A 12,805-nucleotide genomic window follows, 5' to 3' on the forward strand; every position below is an offset into this window, starting at 1 on the left:
TCATTATAATGAAGGTTAACCTTCACACCCACTGCATTTATTTGTACTTTATATCCCAAATGCTTATGGTAGTATAGGTACAGCAGAACTGAGTAGAGGTAATTATACAGAAAAAGGGTTAAATCCCTATGTTAATATTCTTAGAAAACTAGACAAATCAGATTTTTTAAAGTTATATTTCATTAAAAGGTATATGCCCTAAATGTGACTTGTTCTTTGTCCACTCAGCAAATATCTGCTGTGCTCCTACTATGTGTCCGGCTCTGTACTAGCTTTAGGGATTAGCTTTGGATGGTTGTTAAAAAACTGAACTTCCAAACTAGTGCTTCTAGTGTATGTCTCGGTAGACGCTGAAGTGCAAACTGAGGTACTCAGAACTCAGTATGTGTACAGCAAAGAAGTTGGTCATGACAGGAGCACAGGATTAAATACCTCACCTAAGCAAGGCTTCAAATCCCAGACTTGGTTTTTAAAACAGTTGGTTTTGTTCCCCCATCCCCCTTTCCCCATGACATCTCAGATCCTAGCATACCTTTTGTGGATATTTGGGCTGGTTTTATCTAGGTTATCAAAATAGTCTGAGCTGTAAACCCCACTTCTCTCTTAACAGTGTTTTATAAGCAAAGGAGGTGGAGAGGCAACTGTAGCAGCCTGTGGGGTGGGTAAGCGATCCATCCAAGATTTTCCTCCTGCTGACTTAAGTGTTTATGAAGTCTTTCGATTTTCAGCCCAGGAAAGTAAAGATGGAGAGCACATCACACTCAACCTTTGAGACCACTCACTCCTCCCAAAGATGATGCTGGCTGGCGTGGCAAGGAGGAGGAGAACCATCGACACCAGAAGGACAAAGTTTTGCTTTTTAACTGAGGTACAACTGACATACCACATTAGTTTCAAGTATACACCATAATGATTTGATATTTGTGAAATGATCACAATTAGTCTAACATCCATCACCACACACAGTCATAAAATTTTCTTTTCCTTGTGATGAGAACTTTTAAGATGTCTTAGCAACTTTCAAATATGCAATACATTGTTAGCTATACTCACCATGCTGTACATTACATCCTTATGACCTATTTTATAATTGAAAGTTTATAACTTTTGGCCTCCCTTCACCCATTTTGCCCATTCCCCATCTCTAGCAACCACCAGTCTGTTCTCTGTATCTGTGAGCTCGGGTTTTGGGGGGTGGGAGGGTTTGTTTTTGTTGTTTTAAATTCCACATATAAGTGAGATCATATGGTGTTTGTCTTATTTTACTTAGCATAATGCCCTCAAGGTCAATCGTGTTGCAAGTGACAAGATTTCCTTTTTTAAAAAAAATAGCTGAATAATATTTCATTGTGTGTACATACACCACATTTTCTTTATCCATTCATTCATTGGTGGACTTTTAGGTTGTTTCTGTATCTTGGCTATTGTATATAATGCTTCAGTGAACATGGGGGTGCAGATAGCTTTTCCAGTCAAGTGTTTTCATTTTCTTCAGATAAATACCCAGAAGTGAAATTGCTGAGTCATATGTTAGGTCTGTTTTTAATTTCTTGAGGAACCTCCACAGTGGCTGCACCAATTTATATTCCCACCAACAGTGCACCAGGGTTCCCTTTTCTCTACATATTTGTCAACACTTCTTAACTTTTTGGTAACAGCCAGACAAACGGTTATGAGATGATCTCTCATTGTGATTTTGATATGTGGTTTTGTTTTGCATTTCCCTGCTGATTAGTGTTGTTGAGCACCTTTTCATGTACCTCTTGACCCTCAGTATATCTTCTTTGGAAAAGCATCTATTCAGTTCCTCTGCCCATTTTATGATTAGATTGTTTGCTGTTATATGTGTGGTTTATGTATTTTAGATATTAATCCCTTATCAGATGTCTGATTTGCAAATATTTTCCCCCATTCAGTGGTTGTCTTTTCATTTTGTTGATGGTTTGCTTTGCTGTGCAGAGCTTTTTGGTTTGATGTAGTCCCACTTGTTGATTTTTGCTTTTGGTGTCAAATCCAAAAAGAATCATTGCCAGGACTGATGTCAGTGAGCTTACCGCTTTTTTCTTCTAGGAGTTTTATGGTTCCAGGTCTTAAAAGTCTTAATCCATGCCGAGTTAATTATTTGTGTATGGTTAAGACAGTGGTCCAGCATCATTCTTTTGCATGTGGCTGTTCAGTTTTCCCAAGTGTATTTATTAAAGAGACTGTCCTTTCCCTGTTGTATATTCTTGGCTCACTTGTCATTGCTTATATATTCGTGGGTTTATTTTGGGCTCTCTGTTCTGTCCCATTAATTTATGTGTCTTTTTGCCAATACCATGCTGTTTTGAGTACTATAGCTTTGTAATATAGTTTGAAACCAGGGAGCCTCATGCCTCCAGCTTTGTTCTTCAGGGGACAAAGTTTTAAACGCAGTTCAAATTTAATGTTTTTTTTTTTTTAAGATAAGAAGAAACTGGTCACATCAATCAAATTCTGGGTAATGGTTCAAATGGCTTGAAATGCCAGATAAAACATGTTTTCAGCATGTCTGGATTTGGGATCTAATAGATTATAAGCTGCAGCTTAAACCCCAATTTTGGATTCTTTCTTTATATCATTTCTCTTAATGACATCATCTTCTGTCTGCCCTGCCTGTCTCTTTCTCCCATTGCACTCCCCCTAACCGTTTTTCAGTGTGACACCTCTTTCCATTGTGAATAAATTTCCCCTACACCCTTAGTTCCCTTACTAAAGGCTCTATTCTCCTGCCTTACCTTAACACAGGTTCTCTCTTTTCCTGCTTACATTTTATAGGAAAGGCAGGTAATTTCTCCAGTGCCCCACGTGATATAGTAATGCATATACACAGCTAGACATACATAGTTTAAAAAAAAAAACCGTAGTTCTCATTACAAGTTAAAAAAAAATCTGTGTGAGGTAAGAGATGTTAACTAAACTTGAATCATTTCATGTACATTTATCAAATCATTGATATATAAAACTGTAAGTTTAAGGTATATATCAATTATATCATTAAAACTGGGGGAGGGTTGACTCTTCATCACCCTTTCCCCTCATCCCTAGTCTTGCTTTCCAGAAGCTACTATTCCTAAACTGTCAGCTCTTCTGGTATTTCCGCATTTCTAAATGATATGGTTAATAGTGCACTTCATTAATTTTAGAGTCTGGTTTTTTTGGGGGGTGGGGTAGGGGGATATTTGAAGATTTAGTTCTCACACCCACCACCTCATTCTGTGACACCTCCACCCCCACCCTATACAGTTATAGTTAAGTTATAGTTCTAAATAACTTTTCAAATGCATGACTATGATGTGCTTTTCCCGGGTTCTTCTGGGCAAACTGGCTTCACATACGATCCTCTCTCCACTGGTACTTGGATAGCAACGCCCCTCCACCTGCTGAGTTAGTTACCACTTCATTTGTTTTCTATTTTTCAAAAATGCATTGGCATCTTTTATTTTTGTTTCCTCTCCTATTCTTTGACCTTTGCTTGGCAGTCCCATCCCTTTCCTGGTAAATTCCCTCACTTATTCTTGTTTTTGGTTATTCCCAGTTAATTAGTTTGGTAAAGAGCTAGCAGAAGAGTCCTCCTAAAACATTAAAACAATAAAACAAGTGTAATGATGCCTGTATAACAAATTCAAATAGTATATTAAGCAGAGTGAAAGTTTATATAATCTACCAAAGTCACACCTGGGGACTGTTCTTCCAGAGCTTTCCTATATTGTATTGATTATACTGCATTATATATATGATACCCATTCATACCATAGCTTTTTAAAGATTTGCTCATTTTACCCAAGGATATATATTTTATTTTTGGCTGCGTTAGGTCTTCATTGCTGCGCGTGGGCTTTCTCTAGTTGTGGCGAGCGGGGGCTACTCTTTGTTGCAGTGCGCGGGCTTCTCATTGCAGTGGCTTCTCTTGTGGAGCATGGGCTCTAGGTGCACGGGCTTCAGTAGTTGTGGTTCGTGGGCTCTAGAATGCAGGCTCAGTAGTTGCGGCATACGGGCTTAGTTGCTCTGCGGCATGTGGGATCTTCCTGGACCAGGGATCAAACCCATGTACCCTGCACTGGCAGGCAGATTCTTAACCACTGTGCCACCAGGGAAGAAGTCCCTAGTGTGTATATCTTTCTATCTAGAATTATCATTTTTCTCTAACAAACATTTTTAGAACTTATGTTCTAGCTCTTGTGCATTTCCCCCATCCTGTCCATTCACCTGCACTGATTGATTGACTTGTCACTATATATATATTGCAGCTATCTGCATGTCTCTCCTTTATGATGCTCCAAATTTGGCCATCTTCCAAGTCTTTAACCCAGGAAACCCCTGCCTGCCTACAGGCCCTACACTGTCGTCAGCTGCCATTCCGAAAGGGCAGCACTTGGGACCACAGCACTGGATACAGCTGCCTACTCTTTTCTGCAGGATAATTAGATCCCACCCCATCATGCCTCCTGGCCTCTATTATTGTTCATATTTGTTATTCCCTATATGCCCTAATGGGAACCTCCCTTCTCCCTTCCAATCCTTTTCTGGTGCCCTCTGCCATTCTCTGGCTTTGATCAGTAACTAACTAACTAACTCCCCATATACTCAGTTGCTCTGAAGCCTCCCTCCAGCTCCTGGCCTTCACTGAAGCCCTCCTCTCCAGGAAGGACACCACCCTTGAGCGGGTTTTTCTTCTTCCTCATCTGCCCCCATACTAGAAATAAGGTTGGTGTACTCTTGCCCACTTCAAGTCCATTATGCCTCCTTCCCACCTGCAATCACTAGTGCTCTTTTGAGCACCAAGGGCCTTACACCTGTTGCCCCTCCCAACTGATTGACAGAAGCCATAATGCATAAATTCTCATCTTCTAGCCTCCATGTGAAAAAGCTACACACACTTAACCATCGTATCTTTCTTTAAGGTTTAACCCTAAGTCAGTCCCACCTCTAATGACAAGCCCACACTTTAGCTCTTTTCTGATTTAGAGATCTTTTTTTGGGGTCCTCAAGTGCTATTTTTTTTACTGTTTTTGTTCACCTACAGCAATAGGCTTCAGGAGCTGGCTGCTCAATTGCTTTCGTGCACCTCTTTTAAAGTTTTAGGTCATAAATTCAAAGCAATAAACTAAGAAAACAATTTTTATTTTCAAAGTTATTTCATAAAAAGTATTAGTCAGTATATAGATAAGTTATTTAGAAATGATTCTTCTGGGTTAGATTGTTTACCAGGGCAGAGCTAGAATTGAGCCAGTAAAGTCCACACTTAGGAAGTCTGGCCTCATAGGAAGGGATTTTTACTATACTGAAAGGAAGCCAGATGAAGCCGAGATTCAAAGCGCTCAGCTTCCAGTTCCCGGAAGAAAGCATCATCGTCGTTCTGTGTTATCATGTACTGCAGCTGTTGAATTTCCTTCTCCATCTTAGATCTCAGTTCCCTCTTCACCTTATACAACATCTGAAAGAGAATTCATGTCATCCTGCTATTCACAACATTGATCCAGGGCCCTCATGTATTTTTATTCCCTCTCCACCTTCCTGCTCATCAAGCTTCTGCAGTAATTTTAATAATTTCACAGCAGCTCTTACAGAGACATGAACAGGTAAAGTTAAAATTAGAATACATGTTTTGAATTGTAGATCGATCTTATTAGTATCCTCTCCATTCCCCTTAAAAAGTGTATACAGTTGTTTTCTATTTCTTAAAAATGTACATAAATGATTTCTATCTTGTTAATTACCTGGGCCTGGGATTTCTCTCTGGCTTTGAGCTCTTGACGTTCCTGTGATATGGCTTCTGCCAGCAATGAAAACTGTTTACAGGGAAGAAAAAAAACCTTATATTTGTCTGTAGTCTAAATGTAACAGTTCTTATGTTCATAGGCTTAAAATCTTTCTTTTAATGGAAACAGGGCAATATTCTGTACTGTGGTCAAGCACTAGCTTATTTTACCTTAAATTTCAGTCAGTCCAACCTGTATAGTGACAAGTTCCGAATTAATATGTGGAGGCTTACTTGTTCAGCAGACTAAGCTGATGTCTGACATCGGGCGGTCAGGATTAAGCACGTCAGAATGTAAACTAGCAGCAGTGAACCCACCTGGTCTTTATAGTAGTTCTCCATTGAGTCCAGTTCATTTTGGTGCTGTCTCTTTTGTTCATCTCGCTTTTCTTTGGCATAGTTTCTTAGGTCTCGTAATCTTTGCTTTTGAATTTGTAAACCTTCTTCAAACAGTTTCTTAAATATCTGCCAGTTATTTAGTCAGAAAAATAAAGTTATGGTGAATTTTCATGGAGGAATAAAATTCTGCCCAACTTAGAGATATGTAAAAAATCTTTGTGAAATACAGTCAGTATAAAGTAACAGCTTTATTGAGATATAATTCACATACTATAAACTTCACCCTTGTAAGATGTATAAATCAGTAGATTTTACTATATTCAGAGTTGTGCAACCATCACTGCTAACTGCAGAACATTTTCTTCACTCCAAAAAGAAACCCCATAACCATTAGCAGCCACTCCCCCTCCCCCTCGCAATCACTACTCCACTTTCTATGCCTACAGATTTACCTATTCTGGATATTTCATATAAATGATATCATATAGTATGTGGCCTTTTGTATCTGGCTTCTTTCACTGAGCGTAATTTTTCAAGGTTCATCTATATTATAGCATGAATCACTATGAAATTTTTTTTCATAGCCACATAATACTCTACTGTATGGATATATCACACTTTATCAATTCACCAACTGGTAGACGTTGTTTTCTCTTCTTGGCTGTTATAAATAGTGCTGCTGTGAACATCTGTGTATAGTTACCTAGGAGTAGAAGTGCTGAATCATATGTTTAACCTTTTGAAGAACTGCCAGACTGTATTTCAAAGTGGTTGCACCATTTTATAACCCCACCAGCCCTGCATGTGTGTTCTAACTTCTCTACATCCTTGCCAGCACTTTTTTATTTTAGCCATCTTAGTGGGTGAGAGTTTATCTCATTGTGGGTCTGATTTGTATTTCTTAAATGACTAATGGTATTCAGCATCTTTTCCTGTATCCCAAAGATTCTTTACTACTTTCAGAAAAGAACTCTCAAGCAGCCATGTATATGGAAAAAGAACCCTAGAGTAGAAACAAACGCTGCATGTACACTCGTGCATAACTGAGGGCCATGTGGTTATCATCTAACTAGGCCACAGGTACACAAATTGTTCAAAGGATTCAGATATGCTCACTTGTCCTCCACTGATTGATCAATAATTCTTACTAAAGTACAGTCATGCATTCATCAGCCGGCAGTATTGCCTTAGTGTCAAGTTACTTAACCTCTCAAAGCCTTAGTAGTATCCTCTAGAAATGAGGATAATAGTATGACCCACTTCAGAGTATTTAGTCCCGTTAAGTATAATTACCTTAATGTTTTACTCTAGAGATGAAATTTATTGCTAGTTTGGAATCCCAAGCTACCTTGTGGAAAGATCTCACAGCATATCTGTCCTACATTATCTTCCTGGTTTTGAGTGGAATCCGAGGTCATCTAATCACACCTTAAATTCCTGTCTCTTACAACATGCTCCCAAACCCCTAAAGCAGGTGTCCTGGAGAAGTACCGACACTTGGGAGGTCAGAGGGAATTAAGACCTCACATTAAGATAAGGGCAGTAGAGAAATACAGATGAAGAGGCACATGAAAAGATGCTCAACTTCGCTAATTATTAGAGAAATGCAAATCAAAACTACAATGAGGTATCACCTCACACCAGTCAGAATGGCCATCATTAAAAAGTCTACAAATAAATGCTGGAGAGGGTGTGGTGAAACGGGAACCCTCCTACACTGCTGGTGGGAATGTAAGTTGGTGCACCCACTATGGAAAACAGTATGGCGGTTCCTCAGAAAAACTAAAATCAGAATTACCATATGATCCAGCAATTGCACTCCCAGGCATATATCCAGACAAAACTAATTTGAAAAGATACATGAACACCTGTGTTGACTGCAGCACTATTCACAATAAACAAGACATGGAAACAACCTAAATGTCCATCAACAGATGAATGGATAAAGATGTGGTATTTATATACAATGGAATATTAGCCATAAAAAAGAACAAAATAATGCCATTTGCAGCAACATGGATGCAATTAGTGATTATCATACTAAGTGAAGTCAGAAGGACAAATACCATAAGATACCACTTATCTGTGGAATCTAAAATATGACACAAATGAACCTATCTACCAAACAGAAACAGACTCACAGACATAGAGAACAGACTGGTGGCTGCCAAGGGAGAGAGGGTTGAGGGAGGGGGTTGGGGGAAGGATGGAGTGGGACATTGGGGTTAGCAGATGCAAGCTTCTATATATAGGATGGATAAACAACAAGGTCCTACTGTATAGCACAGAGAACTATATTCAGTATGCTACGATAAACCATAATGGAAAAGAATATATAAAAAATGTGTATATATATGTATAATATATATACATGTATATATATGTATAATATATATATTATATTCATATATATATGAATCACTTCACTGTATAGCAGTAATTAACACAACACTGTAAACCAACTACAATTAAAAAAAAAAAAGACAAGGGCAGTAGAGACAGAGTAGACTGGGATGCACTATGGGGGTAATAAAATGAGGTGTGGGCAAGTCTGAACTCTAGCCAGCATTTTGGACTTGCGTTTGGATTTTGGATTCACATTGGGACAAGAGTCACAAAGAAGGTGGTCCTAAAAGGTAACAGACAAAATTTACCTTCTTAACTGGATTGGACAGAAAAGCAATATTTACCATTTCTTCCCGGGTCCTCATTCTCATCATTTTTGAGCGCAACTGAACTCTATAATCATCATAATATTTTCGGGCACGAACAATCTGCTGCCGATTTTCTTTCATCTTTGATTGGGTCAACTTCTGCCTATGAATGCGGTCCTTGAAGTCTTGCTAAGAAAGGGAAGGGGAAAAAGAGGTAAGGACAAGAGGAAGACAGACTCTGGTGCTCTCATCTGTCCCACTCCCCAACACCATGTCTTCAGGCAGTAAGCCGGGTATGGAGGGCCAGCAGCCTGCTGGCTGGGCAGAGAGTGTGAAAGCCTGTCCGTTCCCAGAAATCCTTTAGTCTTTAGCAGGTTCATCACCTCAGTCAGAAGAGCTGCCCCACAGTCCCGTGGTTAGGACTCCACACTCCCACTGCAGGGGGTGCGGGTTCAATCCCTGGTCAGGGAACTAAGATCCTATATGCTGCGCAGCCAAAAAAAAAGAAGAGCTGTCCCAATAAGCCCCCAAGGCTGTAGAGAGCAGCAACAACCCTCATGGACTGAGAATCTCATCTCCCCATTTCACCAGGGAGTCATCTAAGCCATACCCAGATGCCTACTTAAGTAGAAAACTGGCACCCTCAAAGATGTTCAAGCAGAGCTTGAGTTAACAAAAGTATCTACATCGAAACTAAGGAAATTAGGTGATATCTTAGCAAAGTAGTGAGGGTGAAATGAAGTCATGTACACAAAGCCTTCAACTAGGTGTCCAGATACTTTTTTTCTTTTCCCCCACACCAGAGTCCCACATGCAGTTCCTGATGGCTTCCCCTTCTTTCTCTGGGACTGCTTAGAATTACAGTTCTCATTGCTTATCTCTATATTCAAGTTTCCTCCTCTGGCTTATTGTCTTTGATCTTTGTCCTCCCCCTTCATGATACTCAGAGGATAATGTTGTACTATGTACGATTCTCAGTCCAAATTATAATGGAGGCACAGACAACCTCAGCTTTCTATTTGGGACCTGAGAAAGAAGGGAGAGGACAAAAAACACTAAGTTATAACCACCTGGTACCTCGAAGAGGCTTGGAGGTAGAGACAGACCTGGATTAAAATCTCAACCTTGCCCTTGCTGATTATGGTGGGACCCAGGGCAAGTTAACATCTCAAAGCTTCAGGTTTTCCATTTCATAGAAAACATTTCTATTATGTTACTGTAAAGACTAAATGAAACTGTGTATATGAAGTACCTAGCACCTTACCCTCTCATCAATTTTGGTTAGAGACCTAAATGCTTCCACAGGTAAGTGTAAGAGGTATGAGTCAGTGGGGATATTGCCCAGCTGGTACAAATAAAAGTAATTAATATAACTTACCAGTCTCTTGTTATGTTCATATTCTTTCTTGATAAGCACAGTAAGGAGGTCGTGCCTTCTCAAGGCTTCTTCTATCTTTAAGTGGGATACAAGGAAACGAGGTTAATAATTCTATTCACTAGATTATCAAGGATAAGCTCTGCCCCTTTTTGATTTCTATTCTTATGCTTAATTGACAGTTATCTTACTTCATCCTGGAGTTTCTTCTTTGATCGATTTTCTCTATATGCATCTTTTCTGAGCTGTTCAACCTGTGCAATTTGCTGTTTCCACATTTTGCTTAGTGTTTGACCAGAAACATAGAGAAATGGAAACTGCTCCAGCATCAGGGGCAGGAGACTGTGTTCATTCACTTTCACTGCAAGGTTTAAAAAAAAAAAAAAAAAAAAAAAAAAGATGCTCTTAATCTGAGAAACTCGCTGACAGCTTTTAAGAAGAAATCTCATCCCACCTTCCTGGGAGATCAAAGCTTATCTAAGTGATGTGGTTCTGAGCCTGAAAAGAACAATTCTAAAAGTGTGTTATTACTTTTGCATTCCTTCTCTGATTGGGATAGCCAATTACTAGTAAGGATGAAAATAACCTCAACATTTCTGACTGATGACATGCTGGTTTTGTGACGTCCATCCTAACTGCTCAGCTGATTCAGCGCCTGGGGTGGATGCTGTGTGTGTGGTCAAACTGCCTCCCAGGAGGGCTGAGGAGTCTAAGTCTCTGTCTGATGGGATGTAGTTGGAAGGCCAGTGGTCTTTGAAACTGTACCCTGGCACCAACTGTCAATATAACAGGAGCTGGACAGGCCCTCTGCTTGCTTTGGAGCATCCCTTTGGTTCTACCAACTTCCCAGAAACAAAAGACAACCAGCATGAGTGAGCAGAGTGAAGCTAAAGCTGAAACAGCTGGTCACAGCCATCACATTCCTTTGGTGCCAATATACTGGTATATATTTAAGAGTTTTAGAGAAATGCCTCATTTAAGAGTTTGATCTCTCTTTACAGAAATCTAGCATATGGCAGTGAGAGAAGAGTGAACTTTCTCCAGCTAACTGGTAGATGCTGGTTCTCAGTGCTGTGTCCTTGGCATATACCACACACTTTCAAAGGATGCCAGTTTTCCATAAAGTACAATTTTGTGGTTCTTACTTGGAACTGCTTTATTTGGCTTTGGCAAGCCACCTCTTGGACCTGGAGTTGTGGTTTTTCTAGAGTAAATCTTCCAGGGCTGACTACGTTTTGGAGTTCCTTTATGAACAGTTTCTCTGTATATTTTTTCCTTAGGAGCAGATATAAAACAGAATAGAAATGAGAAGTCTAATAACTCTTTCATACATCATCTTAAATATTACATAGGGACAAAAATAGCTAACATAATCCCCAGCCAAACCACCTGACTTCAAATTTCTACAGTCTGGGGACTTCCCTGGTGGCACAGTGGTTAAGAATCTGCCTGCCAATGCAGGGGACACGGGTTCGAGTCCCGGTCCAGGAAGATACCACATGCCACAGAGCAACTAAGCCCATGTGCCACAACTACTGAGCCTGTGCTCTAGAGCTGCGAGCCACCAACTACTGAGCCCATGTGCCACAACTACTGAAGCCCATGCACCTACAGCCCATGCTCCACAACAAGAGAAGTCCCACACCACAACGAAGACCCAACACAGCCAAAAATAAATAAATTAATTAATTAAAAAAAAATTTCTACAGTCTGGTTATTTACCTACTCTAAGTTAAATGCCTCTTTAGTTTCCGGCATCCTTTGGAATTTGAAAAAGCATTGAATCTTTTTCAAGTTTCATAGTTGCCATAGCCCCACACCCTAAATACAACTACTAATGATGTTCTGATGTGCTTGCTTCTTTTGACAACCTTTTCCACGTAGATTAAAAAAGTTCTTAAACGATGTTTAGTTATAACCACACTGTATGCTTTATTATGTTTTGTTTATGAACATTTTAGCATAAGCATTGTCTCCATGCTTTCATTTAGCTTCTGTAACTATTCTTTTGAAAGGCAACGAAAACTTATGCTTTGGGTGTCTTCCAACCAGGCATGGAGCAACTGGGATTTCCTGTCTTCTTTTACTCTCCCTCTTTAACTTGTCAGCCTAGACTATCTTTTAAAGCCTTGGTGAACTGATAAGCAATAGAAGCCCTTAAAAACTGATGGAAGTTTTAGGCAGGAGGGAAAAATACTAGTTTTTGGTACCATGTCTTGCCACATTTTAGCAACTTGCCTACCTATGAATAAAAGAAAATCCCATATCATGAAATGAAATTCTGCTTTTTTCTAAGGGGTTAATAACGATTAAGGCCCTGTTGATTTTTTTCCTTTTAAAAACATCATCTCTGTACTTCCCACTGATCTGATCAAATGGCATTTATTACAGTAGAGACTTTTACCCACTGTTTCCTCCTTGTCATTTATTCCTAGAGGTCCAATATTCTCTTGAACTTTATTTCTTCTTAGTTCCTTTTCAAATCCTTCAGTTATTGCCTACAGGGGAAAAGGCCATATGATATTATAGTTATTAAAAACATACAAATGAAAATGAAGGAAAAAAATCAATCTAAGATTCTGCCATTCCATTCACTTTTTTAAAGTTCCTTTCAGGCTATATATATCATTAAATATACATTATTTAACAGATATGTAA

General features: G+C 39.4%; 1 protein-coding gene across 1 annotated transcript in view; it reads right to left on the bottom strand.

Annotated features, from left to right (window-relative positions):
* Nucleotides 1-5,121: 5,121 nt before the first annotated feature.
* Nucleotides 5,122-12,805, bottom strand: part of CEP95 (centrosomal protein 95) — a 65,075-nt gene continuing 57,391 nt past the window's right edge. Inside the window, exons 13-20 of the mRNA XM_059908835.1 lie at nt 12,556-12,645; nt 11,293-11,422; nt 10,339-10,508; nt 10,151-10,225; nt 8,809-8,961; nt 6,098-6,244; nt 5,739-5,810; nt 5,122-5,455 (exon numbers count right to left, since the gene is read on the bottom strand). Of these exons, the coding sequence (XP_059764818.1) occupies nt 5,279-5,455; nt 5,739-5,810; nt 6,098-6,244; nt 8,809-8,961; nt 10,151-10,225; nt 10,339-10,508; nt 11,293-11,422; nt 12,556-12,645 (1,014 nt within the window). The 3' untranslated portion in view covers nt 5,122-5,278. The remainder of the gene's footprint in view (nt 5,456-5,738; nt 5,811-6,097; nt 6,245-8,808; nt 8,962-10,150; nt 10,226-10,338; nt 10,509-11,292; nt 11,423-12,555; nt 12,646-12,805) is intronic.

This window comes from Balaenoptera ricei, chromosome 20 (assembly GCF_028023285.1).
Source record: "Balaenoptera ricei isolate mBalRic1 chromosome 20, mBalRic1.hap2, whole genome shotgun sequence".
In the NCBI taxonomy this organism is placed as follows: domain Eukaryota; kingdom Metazoa; phylum Chordata; class Mammalia; order Artiodactyla; family Balaenopteridae; genus Balaenoptera; species Balaenoptera ricei.